Source organism: Ahaetulla prasina, chromosome 3 (genome assembly GCF_028640845.1).
Source record: "Ahaetulla prasina isolate Xishuangbanna chromosome 3, ASM2864084v1, whole genome shotgun sequence".
Taxonomy (NCBI): domain Eukaryota; kingdom Metazoa; phylum Chordata; class Lepidosauria; order Squamata; family Colubridae; genus Ahaetulla; species Ahaetulla prasina.
In genome coordinates this window covers 110195325-110218146 of record NC_080541.1, presented here as the reverse complement: position 1 = coordinate 110218146, position 22822 = coordinate 110195325, and the positions used below count along the sequence as shown (strand labels likewise).

Here is a 22822-nt window from a genome sequence, read left to right as displayed (position 1 = left end):
GGCTCCAAAGGGCATTTGGATTAGAGGGCTCTAGCACAAAGTAATATTTGATCTTTTTATGAATATGACTATCCAGTTATCAATTATAATTTCTGTATTACAAACATATTATTTCTATTCAATTGTTAACCCCTGTACAATATTAGAATTTCTATTTCGAAAGTTACCAATATATTAACAAGATATAAATTTCCGAAACTTACAAATAACGTTCTGTGTCATCTAGTAGATTAATAAAGTTTTAACATTTGCAATTTATGCTAGCCATGAATATTGTCACAAAAAGAGGCAGTATATTGATAACTGATTCATTAAATAACAAAACTATTAACAATAGAAAAATCATTCATTATTGCTCACCTATAATTTACTGTCAAGTAAATGACAAACATTTTTTCAATCTTTATATAGCTTCTCATATTAGAAAAATATTTTATATAAAAAAAGAATTCATGATTTGTAATTCAATATATTTTCCATCAGTGTCTAAACCTAACAATTCAAAAATAATATTGTCCCAAGACTAATTGTAAATTATAAGCATGGAAATAGGATGCTAAGTGGATTACAAGAACTCTAAGAGCTAGACTCACCTTTTTAGCAGAATCTGGGGGCACATCCACCCCATTGGTAAGTTCCCCATTATCTGCAAAGACAGGAATATTGGGACTGAAAATCATGAGGTCGCTCTTGACACCAGCCTCTGCACTCACCCCTGCCAGGATATGGCTGTGGCGATTGGAATAAGACCAGCTGCCCACTTCACTGGTGCACACCAGGGTGGCCATGCCAGGGCCATAAACCATGGGTTCCTTTGCCTTGCAGTGGCATCGCAGGGCCACGTAGATGAGAGCAGCCAACAAGAAAAGGCTGGAAACAGAGCAGATGGCAATGATCAGATAGACGTTGATTGAGTCCACCAGAGGCACAAAGTTTTCCCCTGACCTTTGAAGATTAATATCCATTTTGATTGTCTGACCACTTGTCACAAGTGAAACACTCAGTGTGGCTGTGGCTGATAGTTGAGGTTTCCCGTGGTCCTTCACAAGAACCAGAACACTGTGGATTTTGTTTGCTTCTGATTCATCCAAAGAATATTTGGTACTCACCTCACCACTATACTGCCCCACAGACCATAGACCATTGCTTTCTTCAATCAGTTCATATCTTAGCCATGCATTGTATCCAGAATCTGCATCCAAGGCGTGGATCTTGCCTACAATATGCCCAGGCATCACAGGGACCACTAGAAGAATCAGGTTCTCTTCTGATGATCTTGATAAGGAAGGTGCATTGTCATTCTCATCCATCACAAAGACTTGAACAGTTGCATTGCCACACAAGGAGGGCATTCCAGCATCCTTGGCTCTCACATGAAACTCCAGCAGTTTCAACTCTTCATAGTCCAAGGACTGCAAAGCATAGAGCTTTCCACTCTCTGAATGTACGGAGATGTAACTTGACAATGGCCAGAGCTTCTCATCTATCCAATAGGTGATCAGACCGTTCTCAGCTATATCTGGGTCTGCAGCAGACATTGTGAAAATGTGAGCACCAGGGGGATTGTTCTCCTTCACAAAGATAGTGTAAGAGGGCTGTATGAAAGCTGGAGCATTGTCATTTATGTCACTAATAGGCACTAAGATGGTGAGACTAGAAGACAGTGGTGGAACACCCTGATCTTCTACTGTCACAACCATCCTGTACTCAGCCACCTGCTCTCGATCAAGGATTGCACCAACGATCAGGGAGTAGTAGTTCTTGAATGTAGAATCAAGTTTGAAGGGTACTCCAGTGGGCCAGAGGAAACAGTTTATCTGTCCATTGATTCCAGAATCCTTGTCAGAAGCACTGATGATGGCTACCACAGTCCCTGGAGGGGAGTCCTCTGGCAATGGCACAGAGAGAGAATTCACTGACATTTCTGGAATGTTGTCATTCATGTCCAATACTTCAATGAGAACTTTACAGTGACCTAATAATGGAGAACTGCCTTTATCTTCTGCTACAATTGGAAGTTCATAGAACTTACTTTCTTCATAATCCAATTTTCCAATCATTCTGATTTCCCCAATATCAGAATTTATACTAAATACCTTTGTGACATGTGGAGGTGCTTTATTACTAAAAAAATAAGATATCTCCCTATTAACCCCTTCATCTAAGTCTGTAGCATTCAGATTAATAACTAATGACCCACTGACTGTATTTTCTAGCAACTTTACCCTATAAGCAGATTGATTAAACACAGGAGGGTTGTCATTGACATCCAGCACATTGATGACTAGCTGAACAGTTCCTGTGAGTTTTGGTTCACCCCCATCAGTGGCTGTCAGTACTAAATGATGCACAGGGCTCTCCTCTCTGTCAAGTGGAACCTTCAATAGAAGTACTACAGATTTACTCTCATCTTCATCATTTCCTAAATCAAGGATAAAATTGTTGCTTGGGCTGAGCTTGTAAGTTAACAGAGCATTAGTACCAATATCTGCATCAGAGGCTCCCTCTAAAGGGAATAGGGTACCAGATGCTGTTGTCAATTCTGCTATGCTCAGGATCTGTTCCCTGGCTGAGAAGATGGGAGCATTGTCATTAATGTCTTCGATTTCAACCTCCACATGGAAGAACCTCAGAGGCTTCTCTACAATCACCTCCACATGAAGGACACAGTCTGCATTCTTGGCACACAGCTCCTCCCTGTCTATCCGGGAATTTACAAACAAGATCCCATTCTGCAGGTTTACCTCAAAATAGTCCTTCTCTCCTTTGGACAGCATCCGGAACATCCGAGGCACCAGCTCACTCACCTCCAACCCCAGATCCTGGGCGATGCGGCCCACAAAGGTGCCGTGCTGGGATTCCTCCAGCACAGAATAATGGAGCTGGCCGCTCCCCATTTTCCAGGCGGTGTGAAGCAGAAGCAGCTGCAGCAGCCCCTTTGGCCAGGTAAGCATTTCAGTCACTGGCACAACACCAGCAAGCTCTTCTCTTTTTCTTTAAATATCTTGTCTCAATGGTGTCAGGAGCAGAGACCATCTACCCCAGCCATACTGGCAATGCTTTCATAGGTTGAGTCATGGCTTGTTGAGCTTTCTCTGTTGTTCAAGATTTCCCTTGTGGATCTGGCTGGCAGGAATGTCTGTCCCTTTAAGGGAGGGGCTCTGCATTTTCAGTTTCATTTAGAGAGTTTCCTTAGGAAACAGCGACCTCTTGTGATGAAAATTCAAAATGAGAAACACACTTCCTTTCTTCATTGAGCCTCTGTGATATTCTTTCCTTAATTCTTCAAGGGCTTGCTTCAATCCTTCATGTATCTCTGATGTGTAGTTTTCCTTCTTTTTTTCTTTGACTATTATATTAATTTAGATCTTATATTGATCCCTTGGTGCTTCCATGGAAATGCATTATAATGGAATGGATATTTGTCTGGTTCTCTGGCCATCTTTCCCATTGCTCCCAATAGGTAGATGGGGGGAAGTTGAAGTAGTCGCAAACCTTTTGAATCAGACCTTTGAACAAGATCACAAACATTGGAACATTAATTCCAAAGAAACTCATAACGGTATTCCAATGCTATGAAAGCAGAAGTACTTTTCTAGTTTTATTTCTGAGTTTGGCTGGATATGCAGCTCCTGAACCTTTTAGGCAAATGACAAGCAGGCAAGTCCTCAAAACCCATGTGATGCCGTAACTGGTTTGTTCCAGAAATAGATTACATGTTGCAATTAATTTAACCCATGTATTTATGACCCCTATTTAATTTTGTACTAAATCTTTTGAGAAGGAAAAGATACTGAAATTCAAACATTTACTCTTTTATTTAATTTCAAGTGACTTAATGAGTCTCTCACTAAATAACCTCATATAAGAATTTTTCAGTTCTTTTCTTTATACACACACACTTACAGACACACTGAACCCCTAAGCATTATAAAGGAGTTATAATGGGGTGAAATGCTCCTGGTTCGGACCGGATCACCCGATCTGGTAGCGATGGCGGCTGGTGATTCAGAGAACCGGTAGCAAAAATCCCTGGCCCCGCCCCCTACTGAGCTGCACCATCATCAGAGGTTGTTTTTTTTTACTTTTAAAAGCATTTTTTTCTTCAGCCGAAAAAATGCCTTTAAAAGTAAAAAAAAAACTGATGATCCTGCTGCTCAGCTGGGATCGTCAGAACCCTTTAAACTCTTTTTTTTTAACAGCCTCTTCAGCCGAAGAGGTTGTAAAAAAAAGCTTTTAAAAGGCTCCTCTGGTGATCCCAGCTGAGTTGCCTCATCATCAGAACCTTAAAAAACATGTTTTTTACAAGCTATTCGGCCGAAGAGATTGTTAAAACAATCTTTTTAAGAAGTTCTGGCAATGAGGCAACTTCAGCTGGGATCGTCAGAGGAGCCTTTTAAAATCTTTTTTTCCTCTGGCGATCCCAGCTGAGTTGCCTCATCACCACAGGCTTTTAAAATCATTTTTTTACAACCTCTTACAACAGCCCCCGCCCATGCCCACCCACTTGCCTTATTGCTGCTCCTTTCGGGCTCGCAAAGCCATGCTTTTCTTCTGCTGCTTTGCAATCAGTTGCATCAGCTAGCAACTGAATCTGCCTGCCTGCGATCCATCTCCTTGGTGAGCAACTCAATCTGCCTTTGCTGGCTGAGGAACTCTGGGAGTTGAAGTCCACAAACCTTAAAGTTACTAAGGTTGGAGACCCCTGATCTAAAAAATATAAATAAAATAAAATAACAAAATAAAATATTTGTGCAGCTTTCTGAGATTTGGTGTGTTTCTGTAGTGTTTCACTCTAACTACACAAATACACAAAATCTCACAAAGCTGTATATGGCATTTTGTGTGTGTGTGTGTGAGTTGGTTGTGTTGTGTGTGTGTAAAGTGTGAAAGTTGGTTTTTGAGCTTTTTGTGGCTGTGTGAGATTCCTGCTTGTTGCAGGGGCCATTTTGGGTGAAGTGCACCTGCTTTTACATTGTGTGTGTCAGTTGTGTTGTGCGTGTGTAAAGTGTGAAAGTTGGTTTTTTGTACCTTTTATTGTTTTGTATACTTTATTATTTTTATTATTTATTGTTATTGGCCATGCCCACCCAGTCATCTGACCACCAAGCCACGCCCACAAATTAAGCCACACCTACAGAACCAGTAGGGGAAATTTTTAGATTTCACCCCTAAGTTTGTACCTTTACTTTTCATAGCTCAGAAGAAAACAGTAGCAAATTTGGAGCTGGCTGACAAACCATACTCAATGAGTAGTGGTAATACTCAGTGGTAATACTAATAATGGTACTACATCCACATGGAGAGATGTAGTGGGGTACCACAAGACTCCGTCTTAGACCCAGTACTCTTCAATATCTTCATAAATTACTTAGATGAGGGAATAAAAGGGGAACTCTTCAAATTTGTAGATGACACTAAACTGGTATGAATAGTCAATATCCTAGAAGACAAGTTCAGGATCCAAAAAGATATTGACAGACTTGAACAATGGGTCCTATGCAACAAATTGAATTTTAATGTAGAGAAAAGCAAAGTTTTACACTTAGGCAGGAAAATCAAAGGTATAAGTACAGATTAGGCAAGACCTGGCTCAAAAACAGTGACTGTGAGAGAGACCTTGGAGTCCTAGTGACATCTCTCAGATACAGAAGATTATCTAGAAAGTCACAATCTCCAATTAGGATGGCATGCTTTTTTATGGTATGTTAAGAATAGAATTAATAGATATTTTCAAAGACACTATGTAAGGAATGCGCTACTCTTAGTATGGGAAAAGGTGAAAGCTAAAATCTAAATGAAAATACCAGATGGCTTTCAACAATGGAAGCATTTGTTCACCCAAATTTAGCAAATCTTGAAAAAAATTTAACGTATAAAGATATTTTAAATGTGGAAGGGGAACTAAAACCTAATCAAGAACTACAGGAACAGGGTGTTGATTTATTTTGGTGGCCACAAATGCAAATAAATTTGAGGTATGAAAAAGACATTAAGACTTATGGCTTTTATAAATAGCAAACAATATTTAATCAAATACTGTTAATGGTAGATGAAAAGCTAATTAAGAAATTATATAATTTTTTGTTAAGCCTAAAAGTGGAAGATGAACAGGTGAAAGGGACAATGATAGTTTGGGCAAAAAAAATTGGATATAACATAGAATTAGATAATTGGCAAAAACTTCTGGAAAGAAACTATAAATTGACGATGGCAACTACGTATAAAGAAAATTTGTATAAAATGTTTTATACAAATGTAGCATTTGGCACCGGCGAGATTAGCAAAAATGTTTTAAAACATGTCCACCAAATGATGGAAATATAATCAAATACTGGGCACATACAAAATGTGATGGATGTGCCCAAAAGCGAAAAGAAATTGGATGAAAATGCATACATGGTTAGAAAGAATGTTAATACAGCATATAGACTATAAGCCAGAACTATTTCTGTTAGGCATAATAGCAGAAAAATATGATAAAAGGAATTTATATTTGATATTACATGCCTTGACAGCAGCAAGAATTGTATTTGCACAATACTGGAAGAACAAGGAAACACCTACAGAAGAAGATATAATTAAAAAAAATACTAGACTGTGCAGAAATGGACAGATTAACACTGAAAAGGAAGACACAGAGTACTATAGAATATGGGATTTGTTTTTTCAATGGTTGGATAAAAGATAGAAATTAGAATTTTAAAAAGTCTTACTATGTAAGCAACTGACTCAGACAGTACGCTGTTCATTAAGCACTTACTGTATGTAAAGAAAATATATATAAATAAATGGGAGGGAGAATCAAGATCATGTGAACTATTACTACTGCTTTATAAACTTAGTGGGACCACACCTGAAATACTGCAACCAATTTTGGTCACCATACTATAAAAAAATATGTTGAGACCTTGGAAAAAGTTCAGAGAAGAGCAACTAAGATGATCAAAGGCACGGAGACTAAAACATATAAAGAACGGTTGCAGGATTTGGGTTTGGCTAGTCTAAAGAAAAGAAAGATTAGGGGTGACATGATAGCAGTATTCCAGTAATTGAGGGGCTGCCACAACAAGAGGGGGTCAAATTATTCTAAAAAGCACCAGAGGGCAGGACAAGAAACAATATTGGAACTGATCAAAGAAAGAGGCAACCTGGAATTAAGGAGAAACTTCCTAACAGTGAGGACAATTAACCAGTGGAATAGCTTGCCTTTAGAAATCATGGGTGCTCCATCACGGGAGGTTTTTAAGAAGAAGCTAGACAGCTGCTTATCTGAAATAGTATAGGTTCTCCTGCTTCAGGAGGGGGATGGACTAGAAGACCTCCAAGGTCCCTTCCAGCTCTACTCTATTCTATCTATTAACCTCATTAGGGTGGGGGTGGGGGGGAATTCATGAAGTCAGAATCCATTGCACTATTTCCTCTCCCCCCCCCAACAAGAAAGCAAGGTGTCTTCTGTATGATATTCCTTCAGCTTCTTTAAGGATGCACAATATCAAGCCTTCTTATCTCAAGGTTAAACATTTTTCAGTTTGTCTTTTCTTTCCACACCCATATCCTTACTGCCCTTATTAGTACTTTATTTAATTTATCAGAAACTATATTGCCCAACATTAGATATCGTGTTTGAGAGGGCTTTAAATGTAATGCAATTATTACTTTCTATAATTTAGAAAATATATGTATTTTGATGCAGAATAAACTTTTGTTTGCTTTTTGGGAGGAAGATACCTGGTACTGAAGCAACTCTGTGGTACTATATTACATGTGAAAAGTAAGCCAAGAGTCAGTGTTGGTAATTATGTTAACATTCAACAATCACTTTCAAGGCCACAAACAGCTACACAAAGAATTTGTTAATTCATGAGAAGGGGAAGCTAAACATCTGAATCACTGCAGATAGAAGACCAACTTACATTGTAGGCAGTCAGCTGTTTCATATGGCTTAATTATAATTGCAATGAAGTTTCCTATCTGGCTGAACCAGGACTGTGACATTTCTGTGAAATATATTTTTGGGGTTAAGTTATTGCCTTCACCCTGTTTAAATTGACAGTTTATAGTGATAAACAATGATATTAAGAAAAAAGGAAAAGAAAAATCATCCCATTCATCCACAGTGAAACATCTTGTTTGAGTTGAAGAACTGTAGAAACATGGTTTTTCTTCCTGCCTCACAACTGAAGATGGTAGAAAAAGTTGCTGTAAGAATTGCCTCTCCCTCTAACTTAAGAAAGTGAAAACTCTTGAAATGTAGTAGTTCAGAAGGAACCTTTTATTAAGCAGAAGTGACAGCAATGAATTCAAAGCAATGTCTGAATACCCTTAGGCAATACAAGTAGGATTAAAGTAGTAGAGACCCCTCCCTTTAGCCAGAAAGCAGATTTTAGCCAATACACAAGTCTGAAGATGTTTTCTTTACCAGCTCCCCTGAGAACCAGACAAGCATCCATTCCCATTGCTATCCTCCATTATCCTTTAAAGTGAAACAATCACATGGCCATCACAAACATTCCCCAAAGGTAAGGAGACCTCAGGGTGCTTCGGCACCAGGGTATAGATTGTAAAATATCTGTTGACACAGGCAATGCTAATAAATCAAATCCAGGGGGGGGCCTTCTCCCAATTGAATGGCAGTATCACTTTTAGGGGTCTGACATGCTGCCTTCGTTAGAAAAAGAAAGAGTTCACCTGTGAAAAGATATAAACAAAAAATAAATCCATTATAATATACTAACAAAGTTTGTTTGGGTATTGGGAGTGAAATTTTCTCAGTAAGGCAGGAGCCGTAACATGGTGTTTAGCGACCCATTTGTTTTGGGATGAGGGTAAATGTTTCCAAGATACTAAGTATTGGTTTTTTCCTCTGTGGATCCTAGAATCAAGGATTTCCTTGATTTCAAAATGCTGTTCACCTTCAATCATGATGGGAACAGGTGGTGTAGATGCAGGTGGTCTGAGTGAAGAGATTACCTCTCGTTTGAGTAAACTAATGTGAAATACTGGGTGGACTTGCCTGAGTGTCTTTGGAAGGAGTAGTTCAACTGTTATTGGATTGATGACCCTGGTGATAGGGAAAGGTCCAATGAAATTTGGCCCTAGTTTCTTTGATGGCTGTAATGATTTCAGGAATTTTGTAGATAAGTATATCGCCAACATGGAAAGATTTGAGTTCCATTCTTTTCTTGTCAGCTTGAATTTTAAAAGCCTCTCTAGCTTCCTTTAAAGCTAATCTAACTATTGACCCTGTGTTTTGTAAAGTATCCATCCACTCCTTAGATGAGGGGATAGTGGGTTCTTCTGTGGGTAGTTCAAGCACGGGGCTGAAATCCTGGCCTGTTGCTACTCCAAAAGAGATAAAACCAGTACTTGAGTGTACAAAGTTTTAAATGCAACTTCAGCAAAAAGTAAAAGTTCAGTCCGGTTATCCTTTTGAAAATTAATAAAACATCTCTCACAATTTCCATTAGTACATGTGTGATGCGATGAGCTCAAACCCTGGGTGGTACCAAGTAAGCTCAAGAATGCCCTCCAAAATTTGGAGATGAATTGAACCCCTCTGTCAGAGATAATTCTTTGTGGAGCTCCATGAAGCCGATAAATGTGTATTAGGAATAATTTGGCTAAAATTTTAGCAGTTGGGATGTTTTGGCAAGATATAAAATGTGCCTGTTTTGAAAACAGGTCTGTCACAATAAAATACATAGCAATCTCTCTCCAGGGCGCTGAAGGCTCGGCTACTTTCTGTAAGAATCCTGGGATTTCCCACTGACGTTTTTTTTTTTGCTGCTGCACAAATGGGGCAGCTAACTACATAGCTTTCTATGTCCTTTTTTAGTGACAGCCACCAAAATTGTCTTTTAATTACATGTAAAGTTTTCACAAAACCAAACTGTCCAGCTAATTTGGAGTCCTGGCACCTTGCCATTAAGCATAGACTTTGGCTGGCTAGAACATACAACTTTCCTCCCACCCAAGCTAAGTCATCTTTCATCAGCCAGCTGGATTTGTGGTTCAAAAACCATTCATCAGTGGCCAATGCTTGTTTAAAAGTTTGGGTGATGTCACTGTCCATCAATGTTTCTTGTTTTGCTTGGGATCTGGTGATTACTTTAGCAGCCAGTTGATTGTTTTGTACTATGGGTTTGATTACATCTGACTTCGCACTACTGTATTGCAATACCCTGGGGAGGTATTTGAAAGTAAAGTCAAATTGTTTAAAGTACTGAGCCCTTCGTACTTGTTTTGGGGAGAGTTTCCTTGGGGTCTTTAGGGCTTCTAAACTTTTATGATCAGTCCAGACTTCAAAAGGAATCTTACTCCCCTCTAGGAAATGCCTCCAGGTTAAAAGTGCCCAATGAACTGCATAAGCCTTTTTTCCCCAAATGGCCCACCTTTGCTCAGTCCGGAATTCTTCAATATACTCTGCCACTGGCCATATCGATCTCGCCTTCTTTGGCGGTGTGGTACCATTCATGTAGGTGATTCAGTGCACCTCGGGCCACACTGGAATTGTATAGATCATCACTCAGCCCATCCTTGAAACAGCTCACCAAAATATCCTCTGGCCAGTTCACATGAGGTCCCGGAATTCTTCAGTATACTCTGCTACTGGCCGTCACCCCTGCTTTGCCACCTTGATGCAGTCGCGTGCTTTGCGATCTGTGAGGGGGTCCTCAAACCGTTGTCACAGGGCCATCATGAAACAGTTGAAATCCCACAGTTCTGGTGCATTGGCATTATTCAGGGTCACCATCCATCTGGCAGCAGCACCCTCTAGGGCTAGGTTCACAACTTGCACTCGGGATCGTTAGGTTTGGTAATCACGCCCGTACTCTTGCATGTAGATGAGCACGTGTGCCACAAAGAATCCTAATTGTTGTGGATCCCCATAAAACTTCACCCCAAGTGAGGGAATTTCTCTTTCCAGTTGTGGGACTCGGGGCTGGTTGGGAATGGGCACCAGTGTGTGTGCTGCCTGGAGGGAAGGGTTTGCTGGGTCTTCTCCCACTGCTGCTGCACCATCTGCTCGATAGGCAGGCTCCAGAAGGGGGCTGCCTCCCTTGGCATCATCCGCAACTGCTGCCCTTTCAGCGCTCCTTCGCTGTCGTCCTGGCTCCCCTTGGATGTTAAGATTTTCCAAAGTTTCCATCACCAATTGGGTTATATGCTTCTTCAGACAATCTTCCCTCAGTGGTGCTTCAGTTAGTTCCCCCTGGTCAGCGAGGGCTTCTACTTCCAGTTTCCACCCCAGTTCTCGGTTACCGCAACTGAGAGTGACTCCTCTGGTTCTCTCCTCCCAGCTATCTTTCTTCCCGATGTCAATTGACCAGCAGGGTTTTTCAGGATTCTCCAGGGTTATCTCATCCTCTCCAATGGGGTGTAAGAAACAGCTCGGTGATGGTTGATGTCTCCCCCCAGCATTCGGCTTCTCCCTGTTCCCGGCTTCATTCCGACATGGTTTGCAAGGTCCCCTCAATAGAGCAAAGATTGCTTCTCTGGGTTGACTGTTTTGCAAAGGTTGTTTTCTATAAGGATTGCTTCTCCTTCCAACTTAAGAAAGTAAAAACTCTTGAAATGTAGTATTTCAAAAAGAACCTTTTATTAAGCAGAAGTGACAGTAATGGATTCAAAGCAATGTCTGAATACCCTTAGGCAAGGCAAGTAGGATTAAAACAATAGAGACCCCTCCCCTCAGCCAGAATGCAGATTGTAGCCAATACACAAGTGTGATGATGTTTTCTTTACCAGCTGCCCTGAGAACAGGATAATCATGTATTCCCATCATTATCCTTTAAAATAAAACAGCCCACATAGCTGTCATAAACATTCCTCAACATTAAAGAGATCTCAGGGCACTTTGACGCTGGGATATAGGTTGTAAAATATCTGTTGATACAGGCAATGCTAGTAAATCGAATCCAAGTGTCCCCCTTTTCCCAATTGAATGGCAGTATCACTTTTAGGGATCTGACAGCAGCAGTCCTCATGCAAGTATGAGCGATTTTCTGAAGAACTTCTTAATCCAGGTGTGATGTCTCCGTTGGACAACTCCCTAGATTCTTCCTCTGCTCAAGGGAGGATGAGATCATTCCTGGCATGTCAGGAATTAAGTTGATTAATGGCTCCGAATGGCCAGCTGAAAGAGAATTGGAGGAGGCTTCAGCTGGGGAAGTCTTGCAAGGGCAGATGGCCAGTGAAGAGAAGAAGAAACTGCCTTCTGTACCTGATCTGAGAGCACACAATGCAGAGAAAAGGCAGGAGCAATCGAGGTCAGTCAGACTACTCGGGAGGAAAAGGCCCTGCCCATCTGGATGGGCGGTACCAGAAAGCTGGCTATTTATGACAGCAGGCAGAGAGAAGCGTTGCTGGGAACAACATGTTGGTTTGCTGACTGTTTAATCTTCATGCTTCCTGTTTTACCATGTTTGGAACTGTGCCATGGACACACTGAACATTTCTTGCCAAGTGAGCTTTCATGTGTGTATTTAAGTTTTGCCTGGTGGATGTAAATTTGTTTGGTGGAGCTATTTGTTTGAACAACTTTTACTATTCACTTACCTTCACTACTAGTTTGCAAATGTGAGTGTGCATGCACATAGCATCAAAAATGTGGATACATGGGATGTGATTACATCTGAGTGGGTGGGCAGAGCCACCCACAGCCGCCACTACCAGTTCACCTGAATCGGATAGAACCGGCTGAATACCGGTTCTGCTCTTGACCCATTGCTTTGTGGATTAATTTTGGCATGTTTGTGGCTGGATTTATTTGGGCCAATTCTGAGTCTTGGTGAAGGGAAATTGCTGGGGAACATTAATAAACTCACTAAACCAGAGTTACATGTGTGTGAGAGAGAGAGGGGCAGCACACCAGGTAATTGGCATACAAGTTGGATTTCTCCTAAGGTGTGCATCTGCCACCAGATCCTTAAGCAGGAGTTGTGAGTCCTAGAAATTCCCAAAGGGGTAAGGACTATAGGTGGTTCTTTATTTACTACCACCCAATCTTTGTTGTTGAGTGAAGCAATCATTAAGCAAGGCATCATGACACCATTTTATTCAACAACAGTAATATTGGAATCCCAGTTGCAGTCATTAAGCAATATTGTGAGTCATTAAATGGAAAGAGTCCCTGACCTCACAGGCTATGCACAAGTGTCTCACTGTTCCAGAGTTTAAAATCCCTATTAAATCCAAGCATAATTTTTATTCCTTAAGCAGGGAGATATTTGCATGCCGCCAGCACTAGACCCTGCCATATCTCCCAGGGCCTCTCCCTGTGAGGTACTCTGCATTCCTTATTTTAGTACTCGTTTCTCCACTGTGGGGCTGAAAATCCTCCATGGCTAAAAATCCTACTTGGTTTTTGGGATGGACCTTTTTCAGCCAGTCTCAGAAAAGAGAGGGAGTCCTCTTGGCAGGTGGTAGAAGCTTGCAACCTTCCCTGCTGGCTTCTGTTCTGAATTTCTGGGGGATTGCATCAGGAAAGATTGCAAATGGTGATGACATGATCATGGGGCACTTGGCAATCAGTTGTAAGTGTGAATGTGTTACCAAGCACCCAGATCAAAATCATGTGACTGTATGGGTGCTACAGTAACTATAACTTTCGGCATGAATTGTAAGTCCTTTCATTCAGCACCATCACAATTCTGAATGTTAAATGATGACTTGTAAAAATGAAACATTTGCAGCTTCAGATTGTCCCCAAATTCTTAGACAAGTAGTTTTATCAGGGTTGAGCCTAAACCTTTTTTCTTCCCATCCAGTCCCCCACAGCCTTCAGACCATAGTGCCTGATCAATCTGGGATCATGTTAAATAATTGGCTTTTATCCATATATTGATGATATCTCACTGCTAATCATCAGAGGACCTCACCCACTGCCTTCATTTAGATGTTAAACCAAAGGAAAAATAGTATACAGTAGAGTTCTGAGGTACCCAATCCACCAAGGGCTTCAGATTCAATTTCACCTCTCATGTCCACACCAACTGAACCCAACTACAGGGAAAGGAGGAGACCCTTGCAACTTGTACCACGCAGCACCAATCCTTTCAGGCAGGCCAGAGGGATGCTATGATTGATGCTAGCAAAATGTAGTGAGCATTTAAGAACAAGTATGAGACCAGTAACTACCTTTGAAATATCAGAAGCTATTAAAAAATGAAAATAGGTAAAGCTCCAGGTCCAGATGACCTCACAAGCCAGTATAATAAATATTCATTATACTCTACAGCCACTAAAAGGTACAATGAATTGTATACTACAGGATGTAAATATGCCTCAAACTTGGAAAGAAGTTAATATTGTTTTATTACCAAAGGAGGATCAAGATGTTCTGAGGATAAAAAATTATACACCAATTTCAATATTAAAACAAAGAATTGTAAATGTTTTACTGCAATACTAGCAGAAGAATTGAAGACATTTCTACAGTCATACAGTCACAAAGGCTAATTTGACTTTTTGCCAGAAAGACAATTGAGAGACAATGAATAAGTACTATTTTAAGTGCTATTGAATATTTACAATTTCATAATGAAAAGCAAGCAGCTCTAATATTTTTGGATGCAGATAAAGCTTTTGATAAATTTAATTGGGACTTTATGTTTAAAGTTTGGAAGACATGGATTTTGGAGAGAAATTTATTCAAGGGGTTAAGGCAATATAACCATCATAGCAAGCAAATGTTATCATTAATGGAGATTTAATTACAACATATGATATTCAAAAGAATATGAGACAAGGATGTCCTCTATCTCCACTGTTATTTATGTAAGTGTTGGAAGTTTTGAATAATGATGTCTGAGAGGATGAATACATAATGGGCATAAAAATCAGAAAAAGAAGTTTCTAAATCAAGAGTTTTCACTGATGACTTACTGTTCTGGCCCAGCCTTAGCAAACAATGAGAAACCACTTACTCACAACTCCCTTTTTAAACACAGGGCAGGAACAGTCTTTATTCACATTGGATAGACAAAATCAAAAATAATTAGTCACAAATGAGACTCTTCTCCTCTTCTGAAAAAGGCACTAACAGTCTCTGTTCACATGATAACTCAAGATAAAAAGTCCTTCAATGATTAAGCCAAGCAGAAATAGTCCCTGTTCACCCCAGGTGAGGCAAATTAACTACCTATTATTTCCCAGCAGAGAGACACAGTTGGCACCTCAAATACAGCACAATTAGTCTTGACAAACCTGGTTCTGGTTCCCAAACCTCTATTAATTATTTCCCAGCCAGAGAGGGGCTGTCTAGCATCTACAACTTCTTTTCCCTGAGAGCCGGCTTATTGCTTTCCTTTGCTCTCCTCTCTATGCATATGCCAGCAGTGGGATTCGCTTACCTTCCCTACCGGTTTGCAAATGTGAACGCACGCGCATCGTCTGCACATGCGCACAGCCTTCTGCGCACACGCAGTGCTCGCACATTACGTTTGGGCAGGTGGGCAGAGCCTCCCGCAGTCGACACTACCGCTTCGCCCAATCCGGAGAGAACCAGCTGAATCCCGCATACATTCATCTGGGATGGGCCCCATCTGTTCCTCCCCTTCACTCAGCTCAGGCCCTGAAGTCAACTGCCTTTCCACCTGGGGGCAGACAGAAGGACCAGGCTCTGCCTCTGCCTCTGATTCTGCTTCCTCATCAGAGCTTCCCAAGGCTATGAAGCTGGGCCAGGCTCCCCCTCCCCCTCCTCGTCTGACTCTGACTCCGACTCTGCTACTACCTCTGCTGGCAGCCAATGGGCCACAATACTTACCGCAATAGTTTTGCAAAATCCTAAAACTTACATAGAATACTTGATGAAGAAGCTTAATGGTTTTGGAGCCATTTAATGGTCTTAAAAATAAATAAACAGAAAGCAAAAATACTTGTTAAGAATATGGCTTCTCAAGATTATGAAAAGTTGAGGGAGTCAAGGGAATCAGTTTTAAGATGGAGAAAAAGATTAAGTACCTTGGAGTTACTGTGTTTCCCTGAAAATAAGACCTGGGCTTGAAAATAAGCACTCGGACTTATTTTCAGGGAGGTCTTTTTTTTTTAAGTGGAGGAGGCGGTGAGCGTGGAGGCCAACAGAAGTGGGAGTGCAGCTACCACTGGCCTTGCCCTCTTCGTTCCACCATTTGTTTGCCTGCAGCTGCAACGGCCTCCACCCACCCTGCCTGCTGGCCCAGCTGCTGCTAGGACACTTCTCAGCTGCAGTGGGCATCGTGCTGGCCGCCAAGTGGCTGCTCATGCAGCTGCTGCCTCGCAGGGGCTTGGTGAAATGAGGACCCAAATGGTTGGGAGCAATATGCTGACATTTGTAAACTGAGAGTATTGTAAAGCTATGGAGCAGTGTATAAGTCTAAATGTTTTCTGTTGTTATTGGAAGATATTATCACCATCTTTGGACTAACAGAAATTGATATATGGTTCTCTTATTTTATTTAAATTTTCTAGGCCATAAAGTCCAACTCTTATTTTCTTCCTCAACTTTTCTAATTTTGGCATCACAGTATCTGTAAGCAGCGCATTCTGCTTGCAAGTTCTATTAGACATGGCTATAAAACATATTAACGTCCTCATCTTCTGCATCAGTTTTGGGAGCATAAACATGAATAATTGTCACATTAGAGAAGTGATAGCAAACCTCTGATATGTGTCAAGGATGACACATCACAACGTTTTGGATGACACATCAGCAATCACCAACTTCTGACAACTATTCTTGAAAACTTGCCCCCTTCTTACACAAGTTTTGGAGGCTGTGGAGGTTGAATGAGAATGGGGTGTGCTCTTCCATTACTTTTGACCTTCCAGAAATCACGTGAGAAATATGTGCACAGCCTCTGGAACCTCCAAAAATCATATGAAAATGGGGCATGGTGTGGTTTTTGGAGGCTACAGAGCACTGGTGCGCAGTGTGCAACCTGCACCAAATGCAACATGTGTGTACATGCAGACAGTGCAAACCAAAAGGAGGCTTGGGTAAGTAGAACAGCACACGGGGGGTGATCAGGTGTGGCGCACGATCTTTTTTTTTACTTTTAAAAGCATTTTTTACAACCTATTTGGCTGAATAGGTTGTAAAAAAATGCTTTTAAAAGTTAAGAAAAGGCTCTGACGATCAGACAGCTCAGCTGGGATCAACAGAGCCTTTTTTTTACCTTTTAAAAGCATTTTTTACAAGAAGCGGCAAGCAGGGAAGTGAGCAACCATGCATTAGGTGGACGTGGGGGGGGGGCAGGGATTTTTGCTACCAGTTCTCTGAACCACCCGCCGCCATCGCTACCGGATCAGCCAATCCAGTCCAAACTGTGAGCATTTCACCCCTGCTACAGAGGCTTCAGAAGAGCCTTTTCTGAAACCACTTCAATAACGAAGCTCTGTGTGTCTGGATCAGCTTTTGGGCAGGCCACAGGGGCCCATCTACTGAAAAAGAACACTGTTGGAAGGTACATGGCACATGGCAGATGCTGGGGAATACTGGGTCGTAGAGAAATCATACTGTTCCCGAAGTCTAGGACATCTTTGGGACAGTGTTAAGCAGCCTTTTTGAGTGGCAATGGGGGCATTAGGGTTAAAGTTGAGGCCATGTTTATAATTAAATGGGGGGAAATGAATTCATCATATGGATATATCTTATTTATTTACGTAATATAAAGTGTAGTCAATATTATATTACTGAATACAATCAACAATTAACTACTGAAGTCCTTGTTTTCCTGTTTTAAATATTAATTTCAGATGCGCTCTCTCTCTCTCTCTTGCTCTCTCGCTCTCTCTTGCTCTCTCGCTCTCTCTCGCTTTCTCTCGCTCGCTCTCTCTCGCTTTCTCTCTCACCTTCTCCATCCCCCTTCCCCGCTTCTCCTCCCTCCTTAGCTAAAGAAATACAAATTTAGCCACTAAAGTTGAGAGTCTTGGAATCTACTGCCAACTATTAGCTAGCCATAAAGTTTTGACTTTTCATACCTGCCTACAGTTTGATGAGACTTTTGATGATCATGCTTTGAATATATATTTCAAGTCAGCTATAGATTCATTGAATTGGCAAGGTATCAAGTTCACATTTAACAAGTTTAATTAGAAAGTTACAGTATACTTTGGCAAATTATTATGTAAGATGTTCATATCATTCCTATAATTTCAGTAAATTGATGCAACACTCGGCTGACCTTGGCTGAATTGTGAATACATAAAGGGGGGATATAAAGGCTTATAAAATAGATTGCAAAAATAAAAATACTTCACAAAATTAAAGGACTGGCAAAGCACATCTATACTGAGAAAATTGTCTGATTAAACAAAGACATGTTCTTGAAAAATACAAGCAGATCTTTAGCATTTACTGCTTAATTGCTCTATGAGCTTCTCAGAATACAATAGGAGTTCCTTGAGTTCCATCATTTTCAGCTATATAGGTTTCCAAACTCAGAATTCCCTGTTAGCTGCCCTTTGCTGAGAATTTGGGAACTCGGAACCACACATCTACAACTTGACAAGGCTGAAAAACACTGCTGAGCCTCCCCAGACCAACCTCAGCCTTTCAAAACCAAAGATTTCCTAAGTTTATTTTCTTGAAGGTTGCAAGGATTTCCCTCCTCCAATCATCTATTCTCTCAGATTATTCATTCAGCTATATAAAACAAAGATTTGGGTTTTCATATGATATAAATCTTTCCCTCTTCCAAAACACATGCTAAGTTGACACCATTCTCAAAGTTTTGAATTATAGAATGTAAGGATTGGGAGGGACTTTGGCTTAGAAAGATCATTTGATTCCTTCCAACCTCACAAAGTGTGACACTGCAGGTGCTGCAATAGAAACAGGATAAAAGAATCCACTAATGGTTGTTAAACTGACAAGGCCATTCCAGTTTGGATTAGGGAGCTCTAGTACAAAGTAATATTTGATCATTTTATGAATATGACTATCCAGTTATCAGTTATAATTTCTATATTACAAATATATTACTTCTATCGAATTGTTAACAATATTATACTTTCTATTTCTAAAGTTACCAACAACATATGAAAAAAATGTATAAAGATCTGTGTATCTAGCAGATTAATAAAGTTTTAAAAATTTCCAAACTATGCAGCAGACACAAATATTATCACAAAAAGAGGCATCCATTGAGAACTGATCCATCAAATAATAAAACTATCAACAAAAGAAAAATCATTCATTAATGTCAGTGGTGGGCTGTCCCCAGTTCAGACCGGTTCTTGCGAATTGGTAATAAAACTGGCAAGAGGCTCTGCCCACTGACCCTGACATCATCAGGAATGAGCGAAGCGCATGAACGTAGCGAGCATGCGGTCCCGTTGCGAACCGGTAGTAAAGGTAAGTAGAACCCACACCTGATTAATGTCCATCTGTAAAGAAGACAAAGATCAAGAATAGCTTGGCAGGGCAAAAGATAATATCAGGGGAAGAGCCTACTTATGTTCACTTTCATTATAAGACAAAGTTACTTACTATAAACTACAAACTTTCTTTGCACTTTTCCATATCTTCTAAAATTTGAAAAATATTTCTTCATAAAAAAGTATTAATGATTTGTAATTCAATTTATTTACCATCGGTGGCTAAGCCTAAAAATTCAAAAATAATATTATCCCAAGACTAATCCTTAATTAAAAGCATGGTAATAGGATGCTAAGTGTATGACAAGAACTCCAAGAGCTGGACTCACCTTTTTAGCTGAATCTGGGGGCACATCCACCCCGTTGATAATTTCCCCATTATCTGCGAAGACAGGAATATTGGGACTGAAAATCATGAGATCGCTCTTGACACCAGCCTCTGCACTCACACCTGCCAGAATGTGGCTGTGGCGATTGGAATAGGACCAGCTGCCCACTTCACTGGCACACACCAGGGTGGCCATGCCAGGGCCATAAACCATGGGTTTCTTTGCCTTGCAGTGGCATCGCAGGGCCACGTAGATGAGAGTGGCCAGCAAGAAGAGGCTGGAAACAGAGCAGATGGCAATGATCAGATAGATGTTGATTGAGTCCACCAGGGGCACGAAGGTCTCCCCTGACCTTTGAAGATTAATATCTGTTTTCATTGTCTGACCACTTGTCACAAGTGACACACTCAAGGTGGCTGTGGCTGATAGTTGAGGTTTTCCATGATCGTTCACAAGAATAAGGATATTCTGGATTTTGCTTCCTTCTGATTCATCCAGATAATATTTGGTACTCACCTCACCACTATACTGCCCCACAGACCATGGACCATTGCTTTCTTCAACCAATTCATACTTTAGCCATGCATTGTATCCAGAATCCGCATCCAAGGCATGGATCTTGCCTACAATATGCCCAGGCATCACAGGGACCATGAGAATAATCAAGTTTTCTTCTGATGATCTTGAAATGGAAGGTGCATTGTCATTCTCATCCATCACAAAGACTTGAACAGTCACATTACCACATAAGGAGGGAAGTCCAGCATCCTTAGCTCTCACCTGGAACTCCAGCACTTTCAATTCCTCATAGTCCAAGGACTGCAAAGCATAGAGTTTTCCACTCTCCGAATGTACAGAGATGTAGCTTGACAATGGCCAGAGCTTCTCATCTATCCAATAGGTGATCAGGGCATTCTCATCTATGTCTAGGTCCGAGGCAGATAGTGTGAAGATGTGAGCACCAGGGGGATTGTTCTCCTTCACAAAGACAGTGTAGGAGGGTTGAGTGAAAGCTGGAGCATTATCATTTATGTCATTAACAAGCACTAAGATGGTGATGCTAGAAGACAGTGGTGGAACGCCTTGATCTTCCACTGTCACAACCAAACTGTACTCAGACACCTGCTCTCGATCTAGGACTGCATCAACAATCAGGGAGTAGTAATTCTTGAATGTGGACTCGAGTTTGAAGGGTACTCCAGTGGGCCAGAGGAAACAGTTTATCTGTCCATTGATTCCAGAATCCTTGTCAGAAGCACTGATGATGGCTACCACAGTCCCTGGAGGGGAGTCCTCTGGCAATGGCACAGAGAGAGAATTCACAGATAATTCTGGAATGTTGTCATTCACGTCCAATACTTCAATGAGAACTTTACAGTGCCCAGTTAATTGAGAACTGCCTTTATCTAGTACTACAATTGGAAGTTCATAGAACTTACTTACTTCATAATCCAATTTTCCAATTACTCTGATTTCCCCAGTATCAGAATTCATACTAAATATCTTTGTGACATGTAGAGGGGCACTATCATGAAAAGAATAAGAGATTTCCCTATTGATCCCTTCATCTAAGTCTGTAGCATTCAGATTAATAACTAATGACCCACTAGCTGTATTTTCTAGCAACTTTACCCTATAAGCAGATTGATTAAACACAGGACGGTTGTCATTGACATCCAGCACATTGATGACTAGCTGAACAGTTCCTGTGAGTTTTGGTTCACCCCCATCAGTGGCTGTCAGTACTAAATGATGCACAGGGCTCTCCTCTCTATCAAGTGGAACCTTCAATAGAAGTACTACAGATTTACTCTCATCTTCATCATTTCCTAAATCAAGAGCAAAATGGTTGTTTCGCCTGAGCTTGTATGTTAACAGAGCATTAGTACCAATATCTGCATCAGATGCTCTCTCTAAGAGGAATTGGGTACCAGATGCTGTTATCAGTTCAGCTATGCTCAGGATCTGTTCTCTGGCTGAGAAGATGGGAGCATTGTCATTAATGTCTTTGATTTCAACCTCCACATGGTAGAACCTCAGAGGCTTCTCTACAGTCACCTCCAGATGAAGGACACAGTCTGCATTCTTGGCACACAGCTCCTCCCTGTCTATCCGGGAATTTACAAACAAGATCCCATTCTGTAGATTTACCTCAAAATAGTCCTTCTCTCCTTTGGACAGCATCCGGAACATCCGAGGCACCAGCTCGCTCACCTCCAACCTCAGATCCTGGGCAATGCGGCCCACAAAGGTGCCGTGCTGGGATTCCTCCAGCACAGAATAATGGAGCTGGCCGCTCCCCATTTTCCAGGCGGTGTGAAGCAGAAGCAGCTGCAGCAGCCCTTTCGGCCAGGTAAGCATTTCAGTCACTGGCACAACACCAGCAAGCTCTTCTCTTTTTCTCTAAATATCTTGCCTTAAAGGTGTCAGGAGCAGAGACCATCTACCCCAGCCATACTGGCAATGCTTTCATAGGTTGAGTCATGGCTTGTTGAGCTTTCTCTGTTCAAGATTTCCCTTGTGGATCTGGCTGGCAAGAATGTCTGTCCCTTTAAGGGAGGGGCTCTGCATTTTCAGTTTCATTTAGAGAGTTTCCTTAGGAAACAGCGACCTCTTGTGATGAAAATTCAAAATGAGAAACACACTTCCTTTCTTCATTGAGCCTCTGTGATATTCTTTCCAGACTTTCATTTTATATTCACAGCAGATTTCTAATAATTATCGAGTTTTCGTGAACAGATACATATACCTTTTCAATGCAGTGCTTGAGTACATTCATGACCATATATATAAGAAGTAACCCGAATTGCTAGATTTATTATACTATACTAAAAGTTTGGAATAAATACAAAACAAGGTTTTGTACAAAGTTGCCTCTTTGGGTTTCTCTCCAGGAAGTTTTTTTAAGAAAAGAAAAGGTGGCGAAGCCAGACTAGTGGACTTATGGTAAAATGATATCTTTCAACTCTGGTGACCCTACCCTAAAGTAGAGGGAAGAGCTAGATTTAGAAGGTTACATTTGCCATTGGTTCACATATCAATAATTGAAAGAAAGATTTGAATTTGATAAAAAAGAGTTATGGATTTGATTTTGTTAAAAATGAATTGGAAATCTTACTACGCAGCAGCAA

The 22822-nt window shown here is 40.9% G+C and overlaps 1 protein-coding gene across 29 annotated transcripts in view; it reads right to left on the bottom strand.

Annotated features, from left to right (window-relative positions):
* LOC131194158 (protocadherin alpha-5-like) overlaps window positions 1-22822 on the bottom strand; it is a 274200-nt gene that overhangs the window by 196635 nt on the left and 54743 nt on the right. For 6 of the 29 annotated variants that reach the window (XM_058174865.1, XM_058174867.1, XM_058174869.1 and 3 more), the window contains exon 1: window positions 594-3491. The exons of 10 other annotated variants lie outside the window; for them this stretch is intronic. In XM_058174865.1, the coding sequence (XP_058030848.1) occupies window positions 594-2954 (2361 nt within the window). In that variant the 5' untranslated portion in view covers window positions 2955-3491. Of the gene's footprint in view, window positions 1-593; window positions 3510-18458; window positions 19372-19691; window positions 22435-22822 lie in introns of those variants that run through there. 13 more of the 29 variants (XM_058174860.1, XM_058174854.1, XM_058174850.1 and 10 more) reach the window with 10 other exon arrangements.